The sequence below is a fragment of the Phragmites australis genome, chromosome 6 (assembly GCF_958298935.1).
Source record: "Phragmites australis chromosome 6, lpPhrAust1.1, whole genome shotgun sequence".
NCBI classification, from domain to species: domain Eukaryota; kingdom Viridiplantae; phylum Streptophyta; class Magnoliopsida; order Poales; family Poaceae; genus Phragmites; species Phragmites australis.
Window position 1 is genome coordinate 44,796,667 of NC_084926.1, and position 16,300 is coordinate 44,812,966.

A 16,300-nucleotide genomic window follows, 5' to 3' on the forward strand; every position below is an offset into this window, starting at 1 on the left:
TGGAGTTGATGAATTCGTCATCGAAGCAGAGCAACTAGTTTGTTGATTAACTTTGATGGATAATTCTAACTACAATTGGAACGGAGAGATAAAAATACGATACAAGTTGTACCTGATGGAGGTTTGGACTTTGGGTTCTTGGTTATTACTGTATAATATTTGTAGTGGCTGGTCAAAGCACTAGCTACATACTGGATGCATATCAGTTTAGCTGATTCAAATCCAAATGGACTTTGCCTACTAGCTACACCATGAACTTGCCTTCACCCAGCCTGGCTGATGGAGAGGAGGTTGACTTAACAATTGCTATATAATGTAAGAAGTCTGCCGCCCAGGCAATCGATCGATCTCAAGTAGGTACGTAATCTATCAGACATCCATACGACCACGCTAACATCTATCTATTATCTTAATATTTGAGAGAGAAAAAGAACCTCTATTCACTCTCAAAACCACAAAATTACCATATTAATTGAAAAAAAGAAAAAAATCTATACCACTCATTATTATAAACATCTAACGGTCTAAATTTAACCAAATAGTCTATATAAATACGATTAATAATAGCTAAATTTGAAATTAAAAGATATAAAAAATCAGTAGTTTAATTTTCATACATAATGGAAAGCAAAATATCTAAATAAAGAGTTCACATACAATAAAATTAATAATAATTGAAATTAGGTTAGAATAGAAAAAAAAAGAATCCATATCAAATATAATCTTTCAAAAAATCAAATACCTAAATAAAGAATCCACGTAAAATACAATTAATCAATATTTCAACTTTGTAATAAAAAATAATGAAAATATTTTAAAATTCTTACTAAGATAATAGATTAAGCAGCACCGTGTAGGAGCGAGAATGGCGACTAGAGGGGGATGAATAGATGCCTCAGCAAATTTCTTTCGAAATAGATGTCATTTTTCTATTTCTCACCCAACGCACCTCAAAACGCTCAAGCGAAAGCAAAAGAATTAAAAAGACAAAGCAAGAAGACTACTTCCATGGTAACATGACTCCACAGATGGAATACAAACCGTAGGTTCCATTCAGGACCATTCCATGTGTCTTTGTGCACAAAAACTGGCAACTTCCAAAAAAACTAGATAAGATGGACACCGGACAAGTTATCCTCCAAGATGATAGTCTAGTGGCAAAGGGACTCAAGACCCGCTTAAATACATGAGTATGTGAGTATTTAAGCCACTAGCATAAAAAAAACAACCCTGCAAAGGTGAAATATTGCAGCTCAAAGAAAAAGATCATCGGGCAAGAAACCTCTCCAAGTTGATGATCTAGAGGCAATGGTACTCAAGACCCATGAGCATATACTTGTATGTGAGTTTTTATGCCTCTAACAACAAGAAGAATGATCTCACAAGGTGCTGAAATTTCAGCCCAAAAACCAAAACGAAAATCAAAACCGAAAATCGAAAAACTTGCAAACTTGCAAAGGAACCAATAGAGGGAAACTAGAAGAAAGGGAATTCAAGCATATGCAAAAACATAAACTTAATTACTCAAAGAGATCAGCCCTATTTTAGTAGATTACAAAGATTAATCTCTCAAAACTCTCACCTATTACATAGGCTAAGCACTCATCATTCTCTCCTCGAAAAACCTAGCTCTAAGGCTCTCAAATGAGTGGCACAAGGGGGCTCAAGTAGCTGTTTCAAAGCTCTCTCTAGCCCTACACCTCTATTTATAGGCCTAGAAAACTTGGCCCTTAAGTTTCCTAGCTTTTTCCCAAAATACCCATCTTTTATAGTGCAGTCCTACCTACCACCAAGGGTATTTTGGTCCATTTTTTTCTTCATTCATCGGACGGCCGTGGCGCCTTCACGACTTAGCTTCACCTCGACGCAAGTTTCACGATGGTACCACATACTCCTCCAGTCCTCCCACGGTTTTGAGGCCAAACCGCGAAACCGCCTGCACGTTTCTCAAAGCGTGACTCACCGCCTTGCTTACACCTTAAGAAAGCGCTTTGATGCCGACGCGTGTACTCCATCATACGATCCTGACTGCCGGTAAGTCTCTGCCACTCTCGATCCCTCTGGCCGCCTTGTCACTTGCATCGGCATCCCCTTCGCTTGACTTTGTCAACACGCCGTCTCTATCTACCTTCAATGTTTTGCTTGACATCCACGTGTTCAGCTAGGATCACCCTTGACTCCGCCCGGCCTCCTTGATCGTCTGGCACCAAGTACTCCGCTTGGCCCCGATCATCCCGCCGTCGACCGCCAAGTTGTATCCATCACCTGCACACCATGAGGTAAGCAAACACATATCTTCAACTTTAATTCCAATTAGTCCATAATCAATATGCTCAATTGAAATCTCAAATCAATTCAAATCACATCAAAGCTCATGCAAAACCGAAGATCATCAAACCAAATAAATGACAATATCAATCACTCATCACAAGAAAACCAAGGCACATTTCAACTTGGTTTCTCACACCGTGTAGCTCAAGTTTATTGCATTAAGTAGCCAGCATGCAAGACAACCTTTTATGATTTTGGTTAGGCTATCTATACCTGACACGTGATTTTGACAGTTGATCAAAACATACGAATTGAACAAATACATATATACGATTCGGGTATAAGTTTAGAGCATAAATAACTTTCTCTTCCGCTATTATAACTTTTATCTCTTCTTCTAATTTTATATGTTTTATAACTAAATGACACTAACATCAGAAAAAAAAATCAAAGAGACTAATTTTTAATCAAAGTTCATCGTGACAACATATTACAGCGAGGCTGGTAGGGTGGCTCACTTTGCTAGTGCTATTTAATTATTGTTTCAACTTAGGTCTTTTATTGATGAGCTTCACATACATATAAACCGTAGTGGACTTAATCCCAGATATGTTTTGCTTCGCACAATAAAAAAACTTTGAAACTTCATCATATTGAAACTTTTTGACTTGAAACTTTTTATTTGAAACTTTTTTGCCAAATGGAAAATTTTTACTTAGAACATTTGAAATTTGAGTTGAAACTATTGTTTGTCTCAGTTGATTTTTTTTTATTGAAGGAAGAAGGAAGAAAGGAGGAAACGGAACCCAAGGAAGCCAAGAAGCTTCAGGCCCCTTTTGGATAGTTATTTTCTTCTGATTTTTTCCTGAAAAAAGCTACAAGCTATTCAAGAGGTTGGCTTTTGGCCCCGATTTTTTATGATTTTTAGATGGCTGAGGAAACGGTTGTGGCTGAAATGAACTAGAAACCGAGAAGCAATCTGAGAGGAGCTTTTCTGCCTTTTGATGTGCCGAGAAGCTAAAAATTTATTATAAAAGGTAACAACCAAAATTCAATAGTCACGATCGCTTCCTTAGTCAGCCGGAAGATCTAAAGCCACAGTCTATCCAAACAGGGCCCTAGACAGCCTTGTTTGCGAGCTAATTAGCTAGCGAGCATTTGCTAACTAGTCATATGGTACTGGAAATTTGGAACTGTTGAAGGGCCTGTTTGTTTCCGTTTTTGATTCTTACAATCTATAATCTGGATTGTGATAATCAAAAGCTGCTAACAAACAGAGTCGGATTTTGGATTTTAGATTCTCACCACCGAGCGAAGAAATCCGGCGACAAATCCAACCACCACGACTCAGAACCTAACCTCGCAACAGGGTGGGGAAAAAGAGCTGAACCATTATGTTTGAAATGACATGTGAGTAAATATGTACCACAATCTAATAGAAGCAGCCTTTCTCTGGTGTTAGGGAATGCTATCACACGCCCCCTTTGGACGGTAAGTCGAAGACCTCTGGTGAACATTATTTATTGACAAATGATGCAGTTGTGTATTTTAGGAAATGCGGGACAAACAGACCCTTCGGGCCAGCGATTCATGCCTTCGGGAGTAAACCGAAGGCCAACTTGTGACGTTGAGTATCATGACAGGCGAAGCCTCTGGCTAGCCTTCGGACGAAGACTGAAGTCCATCCCGTGACGCTATGCCAGTCGAAGGGGCGCCGGAGGTCCCGTCCGTAATGGACCTTTGAGAGCTCAGTCGAAGGAGCGATGTCCGCCGGAACCCGTGTAGAGGAGGAGGGTAAAGTTGTAAATATACTAATGTGCTTATGATTGTACCAAAATACCCTCGAATATGTCGGGAATATGGTAATTAGGGGGGGGGGGGGGCAACGTTGTAAAATATAACTTGAAGTGGTTGAGTACGGACTATAAATAGATCGATATTGTAACTGAAGTGACGGTGGATATTAATGATATCGCACAGTTCTTCATAAGCGTGTCACTTTAGGAAACCTCCGACTTTCCCCCAAAAGGGTCGATGCCCCACCTCTGTGTTTGGTAACTTAGTCACCAACATTTGGAGTATAGATAGTGGCACAGTGTAATCTGGATTGTGGATCATGGATTGCATAATCAGATTGTTTGTTTTAGATTATGCATTCAAAAGCTAGAATCCGCAATCAAAATATACAAAATAGGTTTGAAGCCTTTTTCCGATTTTTAGAACTGTTGAAGTTTGCAAGGTAATTAGGGGATCGAGAATGGCGACTAAAGGGGGTGAATAAGTGCTTCAGCAAATTTCTTGTGAAATTGATGGCCTTCTCATATTCAAACACCCAACACACCTTTATAAGAGAATCACAATACAACACAACACAAATACGCAGCAAAAAAACTACACATATCCAGAAATTCCAGAAACTCTGGAGAAAGATCAAAAAACCAAACTAAAAGATTTAGCAAAAAGTGGGTCTCATGGTTGGAATCAAACACTAAGTTCCACAACAAACTAATCAACGACTTATCTCCATACAAAAGTTGAATCTTGAGAAAAGATCACTCAAGGAACAAGAGATGAACACCGAGTGAAGAAAATCTCCGAGAAGATGGTCTAAAGGCAAGGGAATTCAAGACTCTATTACATATACATGTGTATATGAATTTTATGTCTTTAGCATCAAGAAAAACAACCTCCAAAGGTGTTAAAATTTCAGCTCAAAAAGAAAAACGAAAATCAATACCGAAGAAGAAAAACTTGTACACAAGATAAGGGAACCAAGACATGAAACTAGAAGGAGGGGAATTCAAGTATATGAGACAAAATAAACTTCATTACTCAAAGAGGTCAGCCCTATTTTAGACGGATTACAAATATTTTTCTCTCAAAACTCTCACCTATTACATATGCTAAGCACTTATCCTCCCATCATCTAAAACTCTAGCACAATGCTCTCATATGGGTTGCACAAGGGGCTCAAATGACTGATTTATCCTCATCGATAGCCCTACCCTCTATTTATAGGGATAGGAAACTTGACCCTCAAGTTTTCTAGCTTTTTTTTCAAAATGTCTCTCACTTGTAGTACACTCCTACCTACCACTGACGATATTTTAGTCTATTTTCTTCTCCATTTATTGGACGACTGTTGTGCCTTTATGACTTAGCTCCACTTCGACGTAAGCTTCGCAATGATGCCACATACTCATCCAGTCCTCACACGGTTTTGAGGCCAAATCGCGAAACCCTAGCACGTTTCTCGAAGCGTGACTAGCCGCTACTTGCTTCCAAGCGCTCCGATGATGACATGTGTGCTCCGTCTTGCGATCTTAACAGTTAGCAAGTCTCTCCCGCTCCTGATCCCTCGGGCCGCTTTTATCACTTGCACCGATATCCTCTTCACTTTATTTTGTCAACACGTCATCTTCATCATTCGTCTAATACTTTGTTTGGCCTTCATGTGTACAGCTAGGATCACTCTTGACTCCGCCCGACCCTCCTTGATCGTCCAGCATCAAGCACCCGTTTAGCCTCGATCACCCGCCGCCGACCGCTAAGTTTCATCTGTCACTTGCACACTTGAAAACAAGCAAACATATTTCTTCACACTCCAAAACATTTGTAGGTTAGCAAAAAATAAAAAAATTCAACTCAAAGCACATACTGCAGAAAACGTGAACACCGGATGTTCGGGTGCATTCTGCTCCTGAACACCGGACCATCCGGTGAGTATAATATTATCTGTTCCAGAAAAATTGGAGAACAATGCAAGAAAAGGTCCAGTGAAAACTTCCGGTGATCTCATGTTCATCACCTGATAATCCAGTGTGTGCCAATTCACCGAACCACTATTCTGCAACCTTTTTGCAACAAAAGGTACAGTACATTCTCTGGTGTTTACAATCTCAGCACCGGACTATCCAACGTACACAATCAAACTTGGTGTCAAAAATCTCCTCTCTGCAGAAAATACTCCGTCACTACCATAGTTCATCACAGGATCATCCGGTGTTTACTTTTATTTCTGCTTCAACATTGAAAATGCTATGGTGATATTCTCCGGTGTAACCATCACACTCACCGGACCTTCTGGTGCATTGATCTCTAATTTCGTCAAAAAAAATTGCTTTCTGTAAAAAAATAGTTCGGTGAGTATATACTACCCACACCGAAACATCCGATGTTCACACCGAACTTCCGTTGTGTGTAATTTTTCTACGTACAAAAATGAATTCGCTAATTCCAAATACCATCAACTCAAGTTAGACATAAATAAGAACAAACATCTACAAACATATGCTAATCAATTTCAAGACATATCAACTACTATTAGTACCTCGTCACATACAAACCAAAATATTTCTCCACTTATTTCTCATAAATGAAACGAAACGAAGCGAATGGAAGCATATGCATCGACTGCATCACATGAAAAGAACCTTGTAAGTAGTATGCGTGTTTTCTATGAAAGGGAATCGCTCAATTCCGAGCCAAACATATTGGTGCATGCCTTGAGCTACATAAGTCGGCACGAAATCTTTTCATTCTTTGCCGACTTGAGGCTCACCGAAAGCGTGATGTTTTAGATGAAAGTGCATGCATTACCGTGCCTTCTCTGTTGCCTCGCATATAAACTGTGCAGACCTGAGTAACTTCAGGTCTCTTCCCTTCCTTGCTCTCCTGACCACCATGGTCGAGCTTGCCACTGCTCAGATTCGGTCCAGGTCAAACACAGGTCTTTCGATTGTCGTTCTTTCCGCAAAGGAGGAACTCGCAATGCTACTTTTTTCGATACCGGTTCATTGAATCAAGCTACTGTTGACCCTTTCTACCAAATAATAGACATCTGAACAGTTGCATTATCAGTGGTCTAACAGGACTAGCGTTCAAAGTCGAGTGAGAACATCGGAAGGCGAGGACACGACTCGGTACTCTTTGATGTACTTATCTGTTTATCTGAGTGATATATTGACCACTTCTTGCATCAGGATGCCATTCTGACGCACGATTTTAATAGCGGATTAAAACATGTACTAATCGAATCAATATATATATATATAAATAATTTGAATACAAATTTAATTTAGAGTATAAGTAGTTTTTTAATTAACATACTTTTTCTAATTTTATGCGGTTTGTACTCAATGGTACCAACCTATTAAAAAATAAATAGACTATTTTTAATAAAGATTAGTATGATAAAATATTATAACAAGACTGATCATATTATTAACGTAACTTAACTTACTAGTTATCTCAAATTAACTAAGGAAATTAACCACCCGGCCCGAAAGACGGCTGCTAGCCTTTACAAACGCACCATACGACTACTACGTACGTATGCATATTATTAGTATTTTGCAGTCGATTATTGCAGAAATATAGCTTTACGCTAGGTATCGTATCAAATATACTATTTATAGAAATATTGTGTCGTGGAATCCTATCCATCCACCACGATCCAACGGTACTCCACTGAGAAATCCGAGGATCTAGATTCGTGATTGCCGCCGGCGCCTCACCATGCCACTCACGCCGAGTTTTTTTTTTACATTTTCTAACTTAAAAAATTAAATAAATAGCTCCTTGATAGAAAAATTTAGCTCTTTCAAATGATGATAAGAATACCATGATAATAAATACAGACCTTACCACCCTTTCAGAGGGCGGTTAGCCCTTCAGCCAACTAAGGGGCAGTCCCCATGATGAACAGTACTCAATTTTCTATTCCTACCTCCTCTGTTCAAAATAGTGGTCTTCTATTGCTTTAAAAATCTTAAAAAAAATTTATATGTTCCATAATCCATGTGCAACCAATTTTAATTTGATTCACTTAAAAACCATGTGTATAATTTAAATTAAAATTCAGTAAAAAAGGTTACTTTTATAACTTCTAGAAATTGTCAGTGGCATCAAATAAATTTTCAAAAATCTAGAAAAAATTCACTAATATTCTTCTTATATGATGGACTAATTTCTAAAATTATTTTCATCCCTAGGTTTTTATATGTTTGAATTCAAATAGAGTTAAAAGAAGAATATCACATGAAATTATAAAAATATATATAAATGGAGCATTACAAAAGAACTCACTTTTTCACCATATAACCTAGGGCTGAAAATAATTTTAGAAATTAATCCATCATATAAGAAGAATATTAGTGAATTGTTCTACATTTTTGAGAATTTATTTGATGCCCCTAACAATTTCTAGAAGTTATAAAAGTACCCATTTTTTATAGAATTTTATTTTAAATTATACACATGATTTTTAAGTGAATCTAATTAAAATGAGTTTCACATGTATTATGGAACATTTAAAAAAAATAAAAATTTTAGAGCAACAGAAAACCACTATTTTAAATAGAGAAGATGTAAAGAGAAAATTGAGCATTGAGTATTATTCACCACAGGAATAGTACCTAATGGCTGCAACACCGTGTCATCCTTATCGCTCTTTGAAAGGGCCGCAGGCCTTTAAGAGGATGATAGACGTTTATTACTGTAAATTTCATTCGAGAGCTATTTATTTAATTTTTTAAGTAAGAAAATGTAAAAATAAAAAAACTCCCCAACGCCTACCGTGGGGCGTGGGCTCCTCCATCACCGGTTGGAGTAATAACAGACCGGCCCAGCCCAGCCCAGACTTCCACCAGTCACACCCTCATCCTCATCGATTCCTCCTCACGGTGGTGGCGGCATCCCTTCGAGGCAGGAGGAGCCGCCGACTCATCGAGGGCAGCCAGCGACAATCGAACGGACGGCGGGTAGTCCACCAGCACCGGCGAGGCTCTCAAGTTTGGGCAGCGTCACGCATCCGCCCCTGACTCACGCTTGCCGGCCGGTCCGGCAGCAGTTGTTCCCGTGAGGGCGAGGGCGAGGGCGAGGGCGAGGGCTTGCCGGCGTGGGTCGTCGGGCGAGCAGCGGCTCAGAGAGCACAAGCAGTGGAGCAGAAGAGTGGCACTGGAGGTATATTTTGATTCTCGATTTCTCTGTATAATCTTCGCTTCAAATTGGTTTTGTTCTCAATTAAATTCAAATCGATTCTCTCTCCAATCATGTCGCTGCGGATTTTTTAGTAATCTCATCACTCCTCGATTGCCTTATCAAGTTCTTCTTCTTCGGTTCGGGCAGGATCAATCTCAGTTGACACCATACGATTTGATTCTTCTTCCGGAGCGCAGTTCGTTTTCCAGAATAATCTGGGGTTCAACTGAACCCCCATGTCCCAAATAAAGGCCGCCCCTTCTCTGATGAGCCGGCCCCTCCCCGCACCGCCCGTCGTTTGCCCGGCATTGGTGAACGTGAGAGTCCGGGGGCTATGGAGTCATGGTCATTTCCCCTCAAGGTCTCGTATTTCTTGCACAGAGTTATCAAGTGGAGGTTCTGGCAAGGACTTGGGGGCGTCAGAGTACAGTGACCAGGCGTGTGACGAGAATGCTGCTGCCGGGGATGATGAGGGAGACAGTCTAGGATGGAGCAAAGATGAGATTGATGCCATCTCGGCGCTCTTCGACCGGCCAATGCGTCAGAAGCCCCTGAAGCCGCCAAACCCGGCGAAGCAGCGGGCGCTCCCGCTGCCGCTGCCGCACAAGACGAGGCTGCCCGTCGCGCCGGCACCGAAGCAGCACCTCCGGCTTGCAGCAAGAGCGGCGCTCTCCTCGCGCGCTTCCTTCAGCGACCAGGTGCGCAAGAACCCAGAGGCCCTCGTCGGGATTGCTCGGGAGATCGCCACGCTTCCCCCAGAGCGCGACGTCTCCGCGGTGCTCGACCGGTGGGCAAGGTTCCTCCGGAAGGGCTCCTTATCGATGACCATCCGTGAGCTCGGGCACATGGGACTCCCCGAGCGCGCGCTCCAGACGTTGTGCTGGGCTCAGAGGCAGACGGTCGTGCCATTGTTTCCCGACGACCGGATTCTCGCGTCCACCATCCAAGTTTTGGCGCGCTTTGGCCAGCTGAAGGTGGAGTCTGCTCTGGAACAGTGCGTCCCCACGGCGAGCCGTACTGTTCTTGAAGCCATGGCGAGCGGGTTCATCAGGGATGGGAAACTAGGACTTGCGCGCAAACTACTCGAGCTCGCAAAGATCAATCAGAGGACGCTGCACCCAAGCATCTATGTGAAGCTGATGTTGGAAGCCGCCCGGACGCCTGAAGGCTACGGACTCGCCGCCGCGCTGGTCGACGAGCTCGGCGAGAGTCCAGACTTGGACCTGCGTCCGCAGGACTGCACGGCTGTTATGAAGGTCTGCGTAAAGCTCAGGCGGTACGCGGCCGTGGAGAGCCTGTTCAGCTGGTTCAGGGATTCCGGCGGGAGCCCCACCGTGGTGATGTACACGACGGTGGTCCACAGCCGCTGCCGCGACGGGAGGCACCGCGAGGCTTTGGCCCTGGTGTGGGATATGGAGCAGGCCGGTTGCCTCCTTGACCTGCCAGCGTACCGGGTCATTGTCAAGCTGTGCGTGGTGTTGCGCGACCAGGAGAGGGCGCTCTGGTACTTGTCGAGGTTGAAGGAGGCTGGCTTTGTCCCGACCGGCGACATGTACCGCAATGTGATCGAAGGTTATGCGGCGGAGGGGAGGCTGGCCAAGTGCCGGCAGCTGATCAGAGAGGCCGAGTCGGCCGGTGTGAAGTTGGACAGGAGGCTGCTTTCACGCTTGCCTGAAAGTAGCGATGGCCGTTCTTCTTGACTCTCTGAATGTTGTTGACATCTGACAGGCAGAGTAGAATCGGAACAGGAACACCACGCTTTTGTGTAATTACTCTTTTTGTAAGCTTTGTTTTGAGATGAATTATCTATAACCTTTGTAGTGGTAGAAAGAAGTAGGCGAGTAATTACGTTTTTGTGGTTGTTGTTTCTGCGCCTCGTGTATTTTTCACCGATCAATTTTCCATGACAAAACAGCGAATTGGTGACTGCACTACACTGGGCTGAATCTGAATCTGTTGATGCATATGCTTGCAAGTCGCTTTTTCTGCATACTTTTGACCCTAACAAGAACATATATCTGTCTCTTAATAGTTCTTAGTACAAGTACTGAACTTGTAGCTTCAAGATTGCTCGGTGCTGAATTTTGTGTTCATTGCAGAATTCAGATAAGTCTCTTGAGTACTAACTCCTACAGACAATAATTTTCTTTCGCACAGTTGGTGATCCATAATCAAGGAAATGATCTTGACAGAAGTAATTTGTGACTATACTTGTTTAACCTTGTTAGGGGGAAAGACTCAAGCTTACAAAGAAATTCATATAATATACCAGTCTAGGTAAAGTCCCAAGAGTCTTTTGTAATACTTGTACCCCACCAAAGATTGGTGAGTAAATTTTACCTCTCTCCCTCATCTATAGAAAAAACCCAAGAGGTCAAGAGTGTTGTTGATTCCTCTCATCTTCACTCCTCTCTTTTTACCTGGAACAAGCCTCTTCGGTATTGTTCACAAATATAGTTCCAACAATTGACGCTGATCATAGAGATCCGATTCTAAGGAGTAAGGAAGCCTTCGGATAAGACAAATTTCACAAGAAGGCCTTCCTACAAGGATGTTGGCCTTCGTACAAGAGTCACCCTTCGATACACACAGGGCCTTTGTACAGGCATGACCTTTGTAATAGTCTGGCACTCTGGCCTTCGTTGAAGAATAACCTTTCGTCAAACATTCATCAGGGAAAAGGAACCCTTCGTTGGGCTTTTTTTTTTAGAATAACCCTTCGTCAAGCCTTCGTTGGGGAAAAGGAACCCTTCGTCAGGCCTTCGTTGCGGAAAAAGAACTTCGTCGAGAAACAACCCTTCATCAAGCCCTCGTCGGGGAAAGGGAACCCTTCGTTAGACCTTCGTCGTGGAAAAAGGACTTCATCAGGCTTTCGTCGGGAAACAACTCTTCGTCAAGCCCTTGTCAGGGAAAAGGAACCCTTTGTTAGGCCTTTATCGCAGAAAAAGGACTTTGCTAGACTTTTGTTGGGAAACAACCCTTCGTCAAGCTTTCTTCGAGAAAAAGAACCCTTCTTCAGACCTTCATCGTGAAAAAAAGACTACATTAGACTTTCGTTAGGGAACATCCTTCATACAAAAGTATACAAAGACCTTCATACAAAAGTATACAAAGACCTTCATACAAAAGTAATAAAGAACCCTACGTACAAAAGCACCCTTCAACACCCGCCGACGGTTCCAGCACAAGTTCGAAGCCATATGAGCTTGAACCCAGGATTTAATAGGCAATAATCAAAGTTTGCTCCACTTACAATCTACCACTATCTTTCATCTGTACGCATATTAACAATGCAGTGTGGAAGTTGGTAGGGCATTTTTTGTTTAAAAAAGGTTAAAAAGGCATATGCATCGAATCTGTGTTTGAGAAGTCCTAGGGACAAAATTGAGCAAATTTTACCTATTCTCCTTGTACGAAGAAGCAAATGAGCCGGAGGGACGAGGTTATTTGGAGAATGTGGGACGAGGTTCTCAAGCCGCCAATTATCAGTACGTACATGTATTTACCCACTAAATTTGTTCTTGGACTCGATTAGTGAGTAAATTGCATAGCTTTGGCGTCGGACCTCCATCAACATGAATATCGCAACACAGTTGAGCAGGCAATCAGTCAGCACGACAACAATCGTAAAGGCAGACGGTGTGCGTTGAGGTAGATCCAATCATCCACGAGGAGGAAGAAGGCTGCGTGTCTGTGTGCGTGTGGCGTTCCCAATCTCTCCCTACCCCGCGTTGTCGCCAGAGGCGGGCACAATGCCGCGTCTCCGCCTCCCTCTGCTGCTCCTCCTCCCCGTAACCCTCACCACCTTCCTCCTCCTCTTGCCATCCTCCCCCCGCCCGGCCCCGTCCCCGCCGCAGCCGCTCCCTTGCGGCGCCGCGCCCTCCGACGCGGCCGCCGGTCGCTGGGTCCCCACCCCGGAGCCAGCGCCGCCGCCGCTCTACTCCCCGTCCTGCCCCTTCCACCGCAACGCCTGGAACTGCCTCCGCAACGGCCGCCCCGCGCTCGCGCCGCTCTCCTGGGCGCCCAACCGCTGCGGCGGCGCCGTCGTCCCGAGGATCGACGCCGCGGGGTTCCTGGCTGCGGCCAGGGGCCGCCGGGTCGGACTCGTGGGGGACTCGCTATCCGAGAACCTCCTCGTCGCGCTGCTTTGCGCGCTCCGGTCGGCCGACGACGGCGCACGCAAGTGGAAGCGGCGTGGCGCCTGGCGCGGTGGGTACTTCCCCAGGGAGGACGTCGTCGTCGCGTACCACCGCGCCGTGCTGCTCGCCAAGTACACGTGAGTGCTGATTGCTCTTGCTTTCCGACTTTGTTTTAGGTTTCAACCATATGTGAAAGATCAATCTTTTCATGAGATTACCATGAATTTCGTAGCTAGATTACAGGTGGTAGCGTGCTTACATTGCATTGCCAAGGATGCAGAGATTGCGTTTGCGACTTTTTGAGTAAGAAGGACATATTGAGACTTTGAAATCATCTACATTGCAGCAGTTGCGATACTTATCTACATTGCAGCAGTCGCGATACTTATCTACATTGCAGCAGTCGCGATATTTGAGAGATGAAACTATATACTGTATGAGCAAACAGATATTTCACTTTGCCTGGCTTGTTTATGATACAAACATGCAACTAAGACAGGACTGAGAAATCAGGACCAATTATTGAAATATTTTAAATTATATTGCTATGATGTAGTGTCACTACATGATTGTGCGATACTAGGAGTTGGTAGTATTCTTGGAGAAATTTGGGATGATGCTAAACAAGAATTGGGATCGGTAGCATTTGTGGTTATTTGGTTTGGTAGATCCCCCCCCCCCCCCCGGTCCTCCCCCCTGGCATAATTTCAGGCTATTTGATGTGTGAGGGACTGAATCTAATGGTTGTCTGTTCCCTTGAAGAAACTAGGATGATATGTAGCAAATATTGTTCTATGCTGCATGGTTCTTGTCTGCAGGGATGTCAGCTGTGTAATGTTGTTTGCTGAATTGTGAATAATTTTGCTATTTCTTTCCTGTTCATTTTATATTGCAATGTATGAAAATCTAGACGTTAAAGTGTATTTTGATGCGTATAGAATAAAGCCTTGTCGACTGCATGTTTCAATGACTAAATTATTATTAGGCGTACTGTAACATTCAAGGAGGCAAGGATACCACTCGTGTGCCGCATAATGTTCGTATTTGTTAAACCTGCAGTACTCTGGTATTTGTATTGCTTGCACCTGTGTTTTTTGAGAGGAGCAGAATTGTACTTTTGTATACTTCATATAATGAATCATGAAGCTCACATGGTGGTAGCTAATGATACAAAGGTGGCAGCCTGTAGAGAATTCGAAAGAACTTCAGAAGGATGGAATAAAAGGAACTTATAGAGTGGACGTTGACATTCCCGCTGATGAGTGGGTAAATATCACTAAGTTCTATGATGTGCTCATTTTCAACACAGGACACTGGTGAGCTGTTGTTCTCAACTTGAAATTCTTTTTTACTCTCCGATATGCTATTGTTCGACATACTGAGATTGCCAAATAGTTTCTTGCAGTACTAACCCTTAGCATCACATTGAGGTCACTTGAGCTGGGTAATTCATTGATAAAGGCTCTTTCTTAAAACCTCTTCAGTTATTTTTCACTTGTTATTGTTAATTTTCTCCAAAATAGGTGCTATATCCCCAATGTGCTTCTCCATAAAGTTCTATGCCTATACTTACCACTGGATCATAGTATCCTGAGTTAACTAACATACTAGTTGTTTCTTTCTTTTATACTTCTTTTTAATACTGTGAACAACTGATCATGGATAAGATTACTCTATCACCACTTCATTCCTGTTGAAATTCTCAACACAATTCTCCATATCAGGTGGGGTCCAGATAAATTCCCAAAGGAGACTCCCCTTGTTTTCTTCAGAGGAGGAAAGCCGATTGAACCTCCACTTGGCATATATGACGGACTGAAAGTAGTCCTCAAAAGTATGGCCTCTTACATTGAAAGGGAGGTTCCAAGAACAACCCTGAAGCTGTGGCGCGCGCAGTCACCTAGGCACTTCTATGGAGGCGACTGGAATCACAACGGCAGCTGTGTGTTTGATAGGCTTCTCGAAGAACATGAGGTAACATTCTGAAGGTCAAACTGTTTCGATTCAGACTACACATTTCAAAATTGCAAGTCGCTGATTTTCTAGAGCGGCATCTTGTGCAGTTCGATTCTTGGTTTGATCCCCGGAATGGGGGAGTGAACAAAGAAGCGAGGCTGGTGAATTATGTGATTCAGGAAGCCCTAATTGGCACAGATATCCAGTTGCTCAACCTGACGTACATGAGCGAGTTCCGTGCTGATGCCCATCCTGCTATCTGGCTTGGCAAGAAGGACGCGGTGGCTGTCTGGGGGCAGGACTGCATGCATTGGTGCCTGCCTGGCGTGCCGGACACATGGGTCGACATCCTGGCTGCACAGATCTTGCATTACTTGAATCAGGGAAAAGGTTGATTGCGTTGTTGAAGTTCTGATCATTGTTGTCACTGTTCTCTGGGTAGACAAAGGCGTACTGGTTTTGGAACGTGATAACTGAGGAAATATGCTTGGAGCTTTGCAATGTTTGTCTGAAAGCGAAGATAGAGGAGAATGGGATCAAGGGAGAACGAGATGATTCTTTTCTTCGATCTAGAAGCAACCCTAGTATTGTTAGGCATGCATGTCATTTGATTGTCCAAGATACGTATCCCTGAATGTAGTTATACGTAGAATATGCAGTTTCAGGTTTTAGCAATTGAAACGAGAAACCTATTTAACTGCAATTATGCTTTGAAGTTTTTACCCCTTTATGTAAGTGCAGCTCATTGTGAATGCGAAGCTCGGTTCAGGGCTACTACGGTCTACTGAATGTGCTATGTTGTACTACACACTGTTATACCATCAAAGATCGAAATCATCCTACGAAATAAGAGATAAAAATCCAAATCACAATTTTTCTTTACCAATTTTATGTGAATTGTTTTTTTTTACCAATTTTATGTTAATTGTTTAAGTCTTGCAAATATAAACATC

At 43.0% G+C, this 16,300-nt stretch overlaps 2 protein-coding genes across 2 annotated transcripts; both read left to right on the plus strand.

Annotated features, from left to right (window-relative positions):
• Window positions 1–8,912: 8,912 nt before the first annotated feature.
• Window positions 8,913–11,183, plus strand: LOC133922821 (pentatricopeptide repeat-containing protein At2g01860). The gene is made up of 2 exons (XM_062368319.1): window positions 8,913–9,234; window positions 9,400–11,183. Exon 2 carries the CDS (start codon window positions 9,489–9,491, stop codon window positions 10,950–10,952), a length of 1,464 nt encoding a protein of 487 aa, XP_062224303.1. The 5' UTR covers window positions 8,913–9,234; window positions 9,400–9,488; the 3' UTR covers window positions 10,953–11,183.
• Window positions 11,184–12,764: 1,581 nt separating this feature from the next.
• LOC133922822 (protein trichome birefringence-like 12) lies at window positions 12,765–16,203 on the plus strand. The gene is made up of 4 exons (XM_062368320.1): window positions 12,765–13,528; window positions 14,567–14,707; window positions 15,116–15,365; window positions 15,455–16,203. Exons 1-4 carry the CDS (start codon window positions 13,005–13,007, stop codon window positions 15,740–15,742), a joined length of 1,203 nt encoding a protein of 400 aa, XP_062224304.1. The 5' UTR covers window positions 12,765–13,004; the 3' UTR covers window positions 15,743–16,203.
• Window positions 16,204–16,300: the final 97 nt, after the last annotated feature.

Coding starts and splice junctions, on each gene's coding strand:
- LOC133922821 (XM_062368319.1), top strand. CDS start 9,489: ATGTCCCAAATAAAGGCCGCCCCTTCTCTGATGAGCCGGCCCCTCCCC.
- LOC133922822 (XM_062368320.1), top strand. CDS start 13,005: ATGCCGCGTCTCCGCCTCCCTCTGCTGCTCCTCCTCCCCGTAACCCTC. Junction 14,708..15,115: donor ATTTTCAACACAGGACACTG/GTGAGCTGTTGT, acceptor TCTCCATATCAG/GTGGGGTCCAGATAAATTCC. Junction 15,366..15,454: donor GGCTTCTCGAAGAACATGAG/GTAACATTCTGA, acceptor CATCTTGTGCAG/TTCGATTCTTGGTTTGATCC.